The following is a 13,035-nucleotide window of genomic DNA, read 5'->3' on the forward strand; positions in this document are numbered from 1 at the left end:
TAAATCTTTAAAAAAAAAATTGATCATCCAAGCAATACTATCTGATATCAAAATTTTGGTGAAAGAAAAAGTCATATATTGAAATGATTCTTTTGTGTAAACCAAGATAAAATTCCAAAGTGGAATTACATTTGCTAAATATCAACCCCAATGTTAATGCTTCATGCACAAGGCAACATGATAAAAGTGGGTTTCAATGTCATTCATTTTTTTAAAAGGGTTAAAACAAGTGTATCCACCAGAGATTGGTCTTCATGATGCGTTTAGCGAGTGAGGTAAATGGGTAACCCAAGCCCACCCACCAATGTTATGGTGAAGCTTTTCCTTTGAATTTCCTTGTAACTTTCTACTAAGGAAGTGAAACTAAACAGCTGTGATGCTTACTTCTTAGCATCCTTATTATCATGGGATAGTTGGACTTCTTTTATTCTAGGACGACATACATTTGGGTCCTTGTCCATCTCAAATCCACACATATGAGCTCAAATAAATATCCTCCTCACTCCTAATTTGGTCATATCAAAGATACAATCAGCTTCGTCATTGTCCAGAGTGACATCCAAGTTCTCTGTGGCTGCTCTTGTCTCCATTTTTCTACATCATTATGTCTGTCTGCCAAACTACTAGGCAGAAGTAGATCCTTCTATTTGTTTTTCAACAACTATACTCAAAATTGGAACCTCAGAGGTTGAATAAAAAGTATGGTTTAAATCTGCTGTGAAAGCAGTGGAATTGTATTTATTTAGGTTTTTCTAAAGCACTTTCTGGCAAAATTGCTTGCTCCCAGTCAGGGGAAAACAAATACTGGGACACCAAGGGTGGTGAAGGTCAGAATTAATATGATTTTACTAATTAGTCGATCTGTACAAGTTTGCCCTGCTTGCACCTTCACTCTCACTGCTTATAATCAGCTTTCCTTTAATGAAGTGCTTAGATGTCCCAGCTCACTAAAATTCCAAATAATAATAAAGCATACATATCATACTGTAAAGATATAAAATATATGCTTTAAAGAATATCGATCTGGGGGCTGCTCTTCTCTCTCTATAGGTCAGTAATTAATCATATTTCTCAATCCTAAAGTATTTTTTGTTCAGCCATTCTGGGGGAGGCAAATACTTAGAGACAAAAATGTATGACAATCATTTAGTGTCCTTGAACAGCATTATTATGAAGAAAGTGTAGAGAGTTCTCATCTGCAAGATATTCAACATCAGTAATCACATTTCTCGTGAAGACAAATAAAAGGGAATTGCATCCAGGTGTACATGTATACTCAGCTCCCCAGTGATTTGCTACAAAGATCTCCCCAAAGGCACTTCCTGATTTCTGGGCAGGGTCAGCAGCAAGGCAGTTTGAAAGGCTGGTGTGATTGGCATCTGGATTCTACAATAGTCAAACCTTCCCCCAAATGATCGTGGACCTGTTTTCACTAACAGGAAAACAAAGTGACAAGGAGAGAGAGGGTCACCTTTGGTATGCCAATCTGAGATGTGTTTTAGTTTGCTGCTTTTACCAGGTTCCATTTGGATCACTATCTTTACAGGGAAGGGCCAAATTCTTTGTGTAAGCCAAGAGATTTATTCTGCATTCTTAAGAAAAATATGAGAATTTTTTTTCTCCAAAGACACAAAATACCTTTTTTTTTTTTTGGTGGGGGGGGCAAAAAGGAGGGGCTGTGCTCTTTGTTATTCCTATTTGGGGAGGAGAAAGCCCTGTTAACCCCATGTGACCAGGAAATATTTCACCTTTAGTATTCCTGTTTTTCTGGTAACAAGATTATGAAGTTACTTTAAATTGGCCTTGATACCATATGATATAACCTAAGAATTGAAAATACTATATTCTATCACTAAGTTCTTCAAATTAGTAAAGTAAATTTAAACTAATCTTAAATCATTTTCAACATAATATTATAAAAAGGAGTCACAATTGAACATGATTTGAAAGTGTGTATTATTTAAGCCCACAGCAAACTTGGTAATAAGCTTTATCTTGTATTTCTGTGATTCTATTTTCCTCTGACATGAAATTTCAGCAGTCAGAGGCCTCAAGCAGCCAGTACATGATTAGACTCACAGAAAAAGTAGTTTGTTCCATGTCTCAATATTAGGTAAGTTAACTATTTTTCGTAGCAAAATGTAGTATCACATTTTAATATGGAAAATTGCATGTTATTCAATATAACATCTAGGCAAACATATTTTGTATGGGTAACAGCAAATGAATGAATGCATTTGATTACATAAATTACAAGACTCTTATAGAAGCTCTTAGTAGACACTTAACAAATATTTGTTCACCATAGCGAACTCAAAACATCAATGATTGTTATCTGTGTGGCAGACACAAAGCAATGTCCATTAGGTAGACTATAGCCTTTAACTCCCCCCTGCCCCCGACCTGTTGCATAGCAATACTGTGGGTAGCAATTTTTTAAAGAAAAGCAAAAAGACACAAGAATGATTAAACTTTCTAATTACATTTAGCTAATAAACAATGGGGTCTCACTCAGAAACATCGTCAGTTAGTTCACTCCATGTTCTTTCCTCTTAAGTATATAAAAGTGGGGAGTTAGCACAGGATCCTAAATTTATACTAGTTTGTAAAGGACTTATAACAATTCTTTCTGAAAGCTAGAGTTTGAAAGAATACTTGTATTAGAAAGGAAAAGAGGCCCAAAACAGATCTCAAAAAAGATTCATCTGGTTAAGTTTTCTGCCCCGGGGCAGATTTTAAGAGAGTTCATTCACAACTCTAAGCGCAGTCATTTACAATATGGGTATAACGGAATATACAGTGATTCTCATGGTATCAGGTGAGGCAAAGATTCGCAAAGCTCGGCCTTCACCTGCAACAGTCATTTCTGCTGAGGCTTTCAACTTACTTCTGCAGACCAGGGAACATGTGATGAATATCTTCACAAATCCTGTTACCAGTGGGTAGGATCTCACAATCTTTCCTATATAAACTATCTATAATAATATATTATTACATATTTTGATTGTGAATGTTGAGATATCCACTCATATTTTAGAAATCTAAATTTTAGTACCTTGCACTTTGAATTGGGTAATTCAAAGTAACAGATATCTTAATTCTTCTTATAATTATTTACTTTTAAAATACTAGCGGCATTTTAGAGAGTTCTAAGATTTTCCCATTAAGTTTGCATCAAAGTTTAAAAACAGCATGAAATACAAAGGAAGTTACTTGAAATTTCTAACATATAGTACTTCAGTGCACTTAAAATAATTTCATTCAGATATTATATGTCTATCTTCTAGTATCACTCTGGAATTGCTATGGGGAAAAAAAACCTGCTCCCCATGAGTCTTTGGGGATACAGGAAATAAGTAATGCCAGCACTATTTACGGCTTGTTACCTAAGAGCTAACATCTGGAAGCAAATCCAGAAAGCTTAGCAGTATTGGGTAAGAAATATTTGGGTGATAATAACCTCCCCTCACCATTGATTAATGTCAGATAATTTTATTCCACATCTTCCAAATAACTGCCCCCAGGGACTCCTTCCCCTTCCAGGGCAAAATGCCAGCTTTTGAATGGGAGACTCCAGTTCACATTTCAGCCCTGAACTTTGCAGGAGCCAGGGTTTCAGTCTCATTCCCTCATGTATGAGGGGAAAAAATACCCCTTCTCCAAGGCTGCAGAGGGAGTGAATGAGAGGACCCTTAGAACAAATGGGAGGTGCCAAATCATACACTACTTACATCTTCACTTAGGGAAGATCAGGTGCAAAGGGAGCAAGTGGGTTGATTTTAGATCCTTGGATGGGTAAGTTTACTCAAACCTCCCCTTAACAATACACTCATTCAACCAACTCTGCCAGTTGAGCCAAAGGCTGAAACCGATGACCTGACATGGACCTGTTACTTTACACATAAAAGGGTGTTTGAAAAGGTAGGCAGAGCCAGCAATGGAGAGGAGCAGAGAGTCTTCACAACAATGTGCCTGGAGGCAGGAGATCCTCTGATTCTCCAGGAATCACCAACACTCCAGGGAGTCATTCCAGCCAAAACTGTGCCCTCCTAACCTTGTCCTTTGAAGGAACATGTTTTCCGTGCAGCTGGAGGCTGTGCTAGAGACAGAAGGGTCCTGCTAGGTGACCCGGTGTTTACAGCCTAACTTTTTTAAAGAGGAATTTGGAAAAATTCCCAGATACTACATCTGCCCCAAGCCCCAGCCCCTCAGAGTCTGAGGCCGGCTGGCGGGACGGCACAGAGGACTAAATTTATTAAGGGTGGATGGGCCACTCTATCTTTCACTGCCATGACAGGAGGTGAGCCCCTCAAAAGTGTGTCTGCTGGCTGGCCGGCAGATCAAGCTGTCATGCTCACACAGGCGACACCCAGCTGCTTTCTCTGAGAAGAAACACGTCGCCAGCCCCGGGAGCACCAGAAAGGCGCGTCTACTTCTGTTTGAGAAAATGTCTTTTAACTTCTCATCCACAGGTTCTTTCCCACGTACCCTTTATTCTTCTTTTGTCTTTCCTTTCTTTGACATTTATGAATATGAAGCAGAACTTGGGCCTTGGAGGGGAGCTCAGTGGTTGACTTTCTAATTCTCTGAGATGAATTTGAGGTACTAGGCCAGTAGGTAAGCATGAATTAATCTCAATCCCTGTTGCTAGGACATAATCATGGTTCATTACAAATGTACATCAGCAGCCAGCCTCACTTAAAAGCAACTATTTATTACTTTAGGTAAAAATAAACCAACGCTATTTGAGTTACATTATATACCCTAATTCCATTCCATTCCATCTATACATTACAGAATTGCGACTTGACTTTTAAGAGGAGATTAATATCATTATGAGCTTGTAGAATAATATATATATATTATACTTTATATTTTTTAATTGGGTAAATGATAGATGCTCCATAAGTAGTTTTCCATATCATAGTAAAAATAGGTTTTTTAAATTACAATTCAGAGAGGTAACAAGATTTCCAGAAGGTTGTGGCACCAATAATATGACAAGTTGAATGAAGCCAATGAGTCAGAGCCAAACTGTGAGGGTCAGCTCCTGTCTGTATTTACACTTTTGATATTTTCTTGGGTATATTTGGCACTGGCTTTCATTTTTAATATTTCACTAAATATTATTTATATTGATTCCTGAATTTTTATGCTGGCTTTAGAGTTTGTACAGGAAGCTACTTACCTAACTCCAGTCTAGGCCCATAAAAGGTATGATTCTCTTAAAATTTACATTTCCTATAGCACTCCCCAAAGAACACGGGGTTCTGACAATTGTTATGCACACACATACATATTCACAAACATCCCTATATCAAATACATGGTGTTAGGAACACTTGGCTAAGTCAGTTAGTTTGCTTGTGATTCTACAGCTTTTAATAGCCTGGTATGTATTGAGAGTCTCCAGCATCACGGCCCTTCTCACATACTCACTTGCCCACACAACACCATTCAGAGAGCACGTGAGATACTCTGAGGAACAGGCGGTCTGCCCTGTCTTGTCTAAGCATCATTACAGTGCTCATGTCGACCATTACTTTCTTTTTCCTTTCTTTCTTTCACTAACCCACATTTTTCTCCCATGAGCATGTTGGCACGATGAAACTACAGTTATCAAAGAACTGAATGAGTATTTCTGTAACAGGCACAGGACCTTCACTGTACAGGGATATCAAAATGATAGAAAACACTTTCAAGCCCAGTTCCTCTTAAATAAAATGATGTCAAGTACACTTACCAGTAGAGACTGCCTTGATGGGGTGGGTGGTTCTGGGAAAGTCATCATATCCTTTTCCTATGTAATGGACTTGTTGCATCATGGTGGCCCTGGAAGCCAGAAGGGATGTCTCTCTCCTTCCCAGCAGATAAGGAGGTGAGGGTCCATGCAATTCTTGTGGGGCAAGCCACCTGTTCTGGATGGTTGTGTTGTTAATGCCACCCACCAGAGGGGGCCTCAGGTTGGCAGGTGCTAAGTAGTGGAAAACACTTGTCAGATTCAGCATTTTTGATTTCTATCTCAAGACACTGACAGTCACACATATGCACACTTGTGTGCATCACATTCAAAATCCAATCGGCCATGGTCCTCAAGTATTTATATTGACTTGGGAAATTCAAACACAATAGAGTTTATCTTCACTGGGACTTCACATAACTTAAATAACTAACAAGTACTTAAAAATAATATTGATGATTAAGTAACATTTCTCGGTGTGAATAATTTCTCTGTTCTTTCTTGCTAAACAACAAACATTATTTTAGTCTGCTGGTGACCAACCCAGACTCCTTGTGCCAAGCAAGCTCTATAGATTCTGTGCCTTCCCCTTTTGCTAGAGAATTCCCTCTAGGCAGTGTGGGGCTGCCTCACCCAGGAGTTACGAATACCCCCATCCTACACTTGAGACCTGCCAAAAGTGAATGACTAGCACTGATCACAAGGGCGCACCCCTTGCTCACATGGTATCAAGTCACGTTGCAATTTACTAGGTCAAGGAGAGGACTGAAATGAACAAACGGACCCGGGAGTCGGAGGAAAACTTGTCCCGGTCAATGGTGACGGATCTATGAGAGCCAGTGAGTGATGCAGAGATAATGATCTACACTTGCCAAACCATTTATTGTTTAAAAACAACCCCCCCACAAAAAAAGTCATGAATTTTTCTCATTTTAAAAGTAAATACAGGGTTAAGTGTCAAGAGATAAACAAAGAACAGTCAGGAAATCTAAGAAATTATCCACTTGAAGGACAGACTGTGAGATCTGGGGATTATACACCTTAGTTCAGACACAGGGAAGTGCCTCGGCCCTTAGGTCACCTCCACCCCCAGAGCCTCCCGAGCATAAGGTGTTTGGGGTCCACATGGACTCTGGGGCCTTGGCAAGTCTTTGGAGGCTCCTAGGAAACCTCAGGAGGGACAAAGATCAGGAGTTCCCCTTACAACCAACCTGAAAGAGAATTAACCTAGCAACTGAGTTACTGAAGAGGAGTTTAGGTAGGCTGAAACTCAAATTCAGTCCACATGTGTCAGCTGAATTTGAGCATAAAAGTGAAGAAACAAATGTCATAATCAACAAAAAGATTAGGATGCAAACTCAGGATTTATAATTTACACCTGTGTTAACACAGCCTTATTTGGTGGTTGCAATGGATGCAGATTAATATGATGCAAGTACAAGCACTGGCACCATTACACATGAAAGGGAATTCACCTTAGAACAGCTCAGAAAAGTTACATTTTGTTAGTTTCTAGAAAGGTCTGCCAGTGGCCCTCCCTAGTGGTGCAATGGGTGAGTATGCAACACTGCAAGCTAGCTGCAGCCACTTCAGTGTAAATTCAATCCCCAGCTCTGAAGGTGACCCACATGGCACAGCAGATCTCTCCTGCCACCCACTACTCCCCTCAGCAGTGTACTCCATCGATCTGCCTGTCCTGTTCCCCACTCTGCCTCTGGTGAATCTTCTCACCGCTCCTGTGTCTCTGGCCTGTACTCCAGTTCTGGATGCAAAAATAAATCTTTAAAAAAATAATAAAAATAAAAAACATCTGCCAGCTTTCCAAAGAGAAACAATTAGTTATGTTTCTATTTTAACTTTTAGTAAGGAAGAGAGGGCACTGAGCAAAAAGGTTCAGCAACTTAAAAAGATAATTAACAATTCTACCAGCGTAAACCATGTGATATTAAAAATTTTTATGTATATATGAATCTGTCAAATTTATGCACCACTTCCCTTAGTATTCCTGGCCAAAAATTAGCTAAATGGTGGGTTCTCAAAGATTTCATCCTGCAAACTATGATACCGCTTCAAAATAACCCAAAACAAATACGAAGTTAAGTCATCCAGAAATTTCTTGTCTCATTTTCTCCTCAGAGTTTGGAGTTCCACCTTTGTATTCACAGACAGATTATGGATGATGAATTTTACTGGGGAAAAAGGACTGTCAAAGATTCTGATTCCTGGGCTCAGGGAAGCAAAGGAGGAACAAATACATAAGTGCTTTAATTGTCCAAAAGTTTGAGTTCTTTGATTATATTGCCTGTATTAAACTGAAGAATGCTTAGGTTTTTTTAATAGAGGGGAATGAACTTTTCACTAAAATTGCCACCTATCTCAGCAATATCCAATAGAAATTTCTCTAATCATGGATCCTTTCTAAATCCATATTATACGGTAGCAACTAGCCACATCCAACCATTGAGTAATGAATATGTGGTGACACTGAGGAATGAAATTCCAAATTTAATTTTATTTTCAAGTTGTATTTGGTTAACATATTGGATAAGTAAGACCTAAAAAATCATAAATTATATCTATCAAGGGGTGTTAAGAATAAGATTTCCATTTTAACTAAATATTTGGATATATTAATAAGCTTCCTAAACTTAATAACTGAAGATTTTGTTCTTCTAGCTTACCCCTCAAGGTTCCATTTGACATTTGATAATCCTTTACTCCAACCGCCCAGCTGGATAAGGATAATGATGATGATTTATATCCAGAATCCTTTCCCCACTGATGACATACATCAAAAATCACTTCTTAACGGAGTTAAAAAAATGGAATTTGAACAATTAGGTGAGTTTTTATTATCGTATTTTTGATTTTAAATATCTCAAAGTGAGAGTGCACTTTTTTTTTATTTGTAATTATAATCAATAAGGACACTCTTGCATTCAGAACCTACTAAAATTAATGTTAAGGATTTAAATTCCAACCAAAAGTGGAGTCCTTTTAGATCTGCAGGAAAATTATTCCACCAAACAATTAGACCATTCTTAGGAAGTCAATTTCAGAGAATGAGTTGTACTAGACTGTAGATTTTTTTGTTGTCTTGCTTAAAAAAGCCAAAGAACCTCCCAGCTGGTATGCTGCAGTTTACGTGGGGGAGTTAAACTAGAGGATTTGAAAGGGTGAACGCCCTACTGAGTCATTATCTTTAGAGTTCCCCTAAGAACAGAGGGGGGATTTGCTATCAAATGAAACTGGTCACACACTCATAAACAGCAGGACGAACAGAAAAAGATATTCCTGAACACCAACAGAATCACCAGGAGATAGGAGAACAAAAGATTGCCAGGTTATCAAAATAAAAGGCTTAAAGGTATAAACTTGTTAATAGCAAGAGAGTAAATTAAGAAACATAGACTAATGGAAAGGTCTCTGCAGATTTCTAGACATAGCATTTCATTTTTAAATTCCCAATTCTGCACAAGTTTTGAAAAAAAAACACAAGACATATATCTGCCTCAGTTTTCCTATTTACAATGTAGCTTACGTTTTCAGTGAAATATAATGACAGTAACTACTTTTAGAAATTAATATACTTAATTGCTTTAGATTTTACAAAGCCAATTTTTTTGCAAATACAAGGCATTATTATTACAAGTATTACTAGTCAATAACGCATATTTCAAATAATAGTATAAAAGGATACAATTTGTCAACATTAAAAACTTATCTGTATTTACTTAGAATACCCTCTTATAAATGTAAAGTGTAAGATGGATCTTTCATATCCATCACTCAATGAAAAAGCCTATAAAGTCTATCTCCACTTGGAAGAAAATTGTGATGTTCTTTACTTTTTTTTTTGCAATAGCTTTGTAATCCACTGTCTAATCTAGCTTTTCTAGTTGTAAATATTCTTTTATAAATTGCTCTGATAATATACATTTTCTTTATGCAGCATTTATTGCTTTATAATCTGATTAATAGCATATCATAATGCAAAAATTTACACTTACAAATTTTATGTAGTGTGGAGTTTGAGCATTATAGAAAAGAACTGAAGCTTCAATGAACAGGAGCTCTTGCTGATGACAGGCCTGTAAAGTCTAATCTCTTTGTTTTCAAGGAAGAGATTGTTGACTATGAGGATGGCACGGCTACATCAGTTCTTTAAAACAACATTCAATTTTGAAGACAGGAATCCAAAATAAACAATTTGTCTATGTTTCACAGGTGTGTAAGCAGAAAACTAAGAGAAAGCATTCTCAGATACCTTATTGATATGAAATGATCCTGGTTTGTTGACAGAGATGAAAAAGTGACCCTGGACACACAATTTGCCAAACACTGTTAGTCCAAAGCACCTATGAAAGGGCTTTGGACCCAGAACATGAAGGAGAATTCTAGGTTAAGAAGCCATTATGTTCCATTAGATTTTACCCTACAGCACTGTCCTTGTGTTAGTATCCAGAAGAGGAATGTCTTCCCCCAGAGTCTAACTCTCAGAGCTAACTCAGTGTTGCCTTGCTAACTGACCAACCTAACTTGGGGGAAAAAAAAAAGAACAAAATCTACTTTTCCATCTACTTCTTTGTATACCAGTTTCCTTCATGAGAGAGTGGGACTTAACTGCAAAGGAGCAAACTTCGGTTATTGTTCGACTCCAGTTATGGGAACACTGGCTAAATATATTGCTGAAACCATGATGATCACGGTGCTTGCTCTTTCCTGTTTCTGCTTGTCTTACCTAACCCTAGTTTAAAACAGAAATAAACAGACATTTTTAGAAGTTCACAGCTGTGTTTTAGAAAACAGACCCAGAGGAACATTTGCTGCCCTCAACATAATTTCTCACCTATCTGGTATGCAAATGCCATGGGAAATGAAATGAAGGTGCCTGCTTATAGGTTAATGGACATTTCAAACTTTGCAGTGTTCAGATTCACTATAGTTCTGGACCTGACTTCAAGGTATACCATAATTAAGCAGAAAGCAGCCACCAGAAACTACCAACTTGCATTTTTTTATAAGTTCATTTTTACATCATTTTGTACATTTTTTTTCTTTCGCAATTGTAATCCCCATGGGTTTCCCATCACCAAGTGTGTGCCATCACCATAATCCCGTGCACTTCCCTCCCCATCCTCCCATTTTTGATCCCATTCCCCACTCCACCCCGCAGAATGTCTCTGGTATATGGCTGCTCATTATTTTTGTTATTTTCTCGCCTGGTCCATTCTACTCCTGCTGAGTGAAACCATCCGGTATTTTTCTTTCTCTTTCTGGCTTATCCCACTAAGCATGATCTTTTCCAGCTCCATCCAAGACCAACTTGCATTTTTAATAGTTTCTTTATGCCCTTTATTTTCCAACCCTTTAAATATTGCTCACAGTCCCACCTGAAGAAAGGTAGACCTGAGGTTTTCTCTTGCCTCCTTGGCAGTCAACTTGCAATAAAGTTTTTCATTTTCTCAAGACATGGCATCATTGTAATCTTCACCTTGGACAGCAAGTCAGCCTATGCTTGATCACATGATTTGGGCTCTTGGCTCTTCAGTGCCTCATTTTTAAAAGAACATGATACATTATGCACGTCTGTGAACTCTTCCCATTTCAAAAGTCTGCGATTGAGCATTTTCCAGCAGTGCTTCTCAATCAGTACACCATGAAGAGGTGCTGGATCCCACATGAATCCAGCCATTTCATCACCTCAGATCTGACCCACCTTTTTCTTTACAGTACTTTGGTATAGCAATACTATGGGTTTTCTTTGTTCTATAATATAAGGCCATAAGCACTGCATTTGAAGAATTTCAAGAGACTCACCTCCTTGGTGAATAAACACAACACAGTCCTGCCTGTGGTCATCAATAACTTGCAGATAACTAGCATCCTACATGTGAAGAGAGAAGACGGCCCATTATTTCTGGGCTGTGGGTACAGCTGCAAGGGTGACAGCAACGACCGCCTCTTAAGGTCCACCATTAATAAAAGGTACTTGCTTGGACTATAATTATGGCATTCTTGCTACCCAAACTTGAAGCTTTTATGGGGCCTATGCAATTAACTACTTAAATGCATCGTAACACTTGCTTCTCTGACAGTAAAGTATTGATTTTTAAATCATTTTCAAGTCTCCTTCAGCACAAATAAATGTACTACAGTTACAGTTAATGCACTGTGTACATGCATTAAATGTTGGTGTGGCACAATTTATTATTTTGTGATATGTAGAACTGAATTCTTGCTTCTCAGAAAGTAGCAGCATTGCTGACCCAACATCAATATGGAAACTGCCATTGTTCTCAATCCTCCCAATTCTCTAACTTCAAAAAGATAGTGGTCTCTAAGTTTCAGAAAGAAAAGTAGAGGTGGCTGCATATAAATCTTTTATATACATATCACTGTAGGAGAAAATTGAGGACAGTCCAATGCAGAGAAGTACAGTTTATAGTTTCCTAAAGGTGTCACTGTGGGACTTATGGCAACTTATGTTCAAATGAATTTTTATCTAATTCATCCCCTTGAACTTACTTAGGGCATGCCTATCAAAATACTTTGCAAGCTACAGTCGCCTTGATTCAATTTTTGTATATTTCATTGTGTTGTTTTAATTACTGTGCACAGTTAACACATTATAAAGCAAACGTGATGTATCAAAATTGGTGAATCTTACGTGCCACTTATACAAGCCAAAAAGACCAAGAACCCCCTGCTAAAGCACACAACGAACAGGGAGGCCATTACATTTTTCATCAACAAGCTTCTTCCTTGGGCACATGCGTACATTCAACTTGGTGAGTAAAAAGCAGTTAATTTTGTTTTGTTAGAAATAATATCATTTCAGTTTTAGCAGCTAAGACAGATGCCAGCATTTCATCTGAACAGATGGTAATTCCATCTAATAGTGCATCTCTGTATTAGTAAGGTCTGTTGTGTATACAAACAGTAATAAACAGTAGGTAAGGATCAAAATAAATTTTAATTGTTGACATTAAATTCTGGCAGCCACAGTTCTAAACCAGAAAAATTCCTTTTTCAAGTCTGTCAGATTTAGTACTGCTGCAAAAGCTCTTCCAAAAGCTGCCAGATCCCAGTTTCAGTAAAAAGATGTTCGTATGCTACCAGTTACTGGTGTTCATCAAGCTACCTGTTTTCATACAGTAAAAAATGTCATCAAGAGTGACATAGAAGGGGTGGGGCCATCTCTATGATGTCCTGCCACAGTGTCTTCTAGAAAGTTCCTAGAGGACAGCACATTTAATTAAGAGGTTAGTCAGCAACCTTATATCAACTGTTACA

At 38.0% G+C, this 13,035-nt stretch overlaps 1 protein-coding gene across 1 annotated transcript in view; it reads right to left on the reverse strand.

Moving 5' to 3' along the window:
- The window catches only part of USH2A (Usher syndrome 2A (autosomal recessive, mild)), a 589,735-nt gene that overhangs the window by 416,428 nt on the left and 160,272 nt on the right, over positions 1-13,035 (reverse strand). Inside the window, 1 exon segment of the mRNA XM_004685238.1 lies at positions 5,743-5,973. Coding sequence (XP_004685295.1) covers positions 5,743-5,973 — 231 coding nt within the window.

This window comes from Condylura cristata, unplaced genomic scaffold (assembly GCF_000260355.1).
Source record: "Condylura cristata isolate star-nosed mole 26May11 unplaced genomic scaffold, ConCri1.0 scaffold00018, whole genome shotgun sequence".
Taxonomy (NCBI): domain Eukaryota; kingdom Metazoa; phylum Chordata; class Mammalia; order Eulipotyphla; family Talpidae; genus Condylura; species Condylura cristata.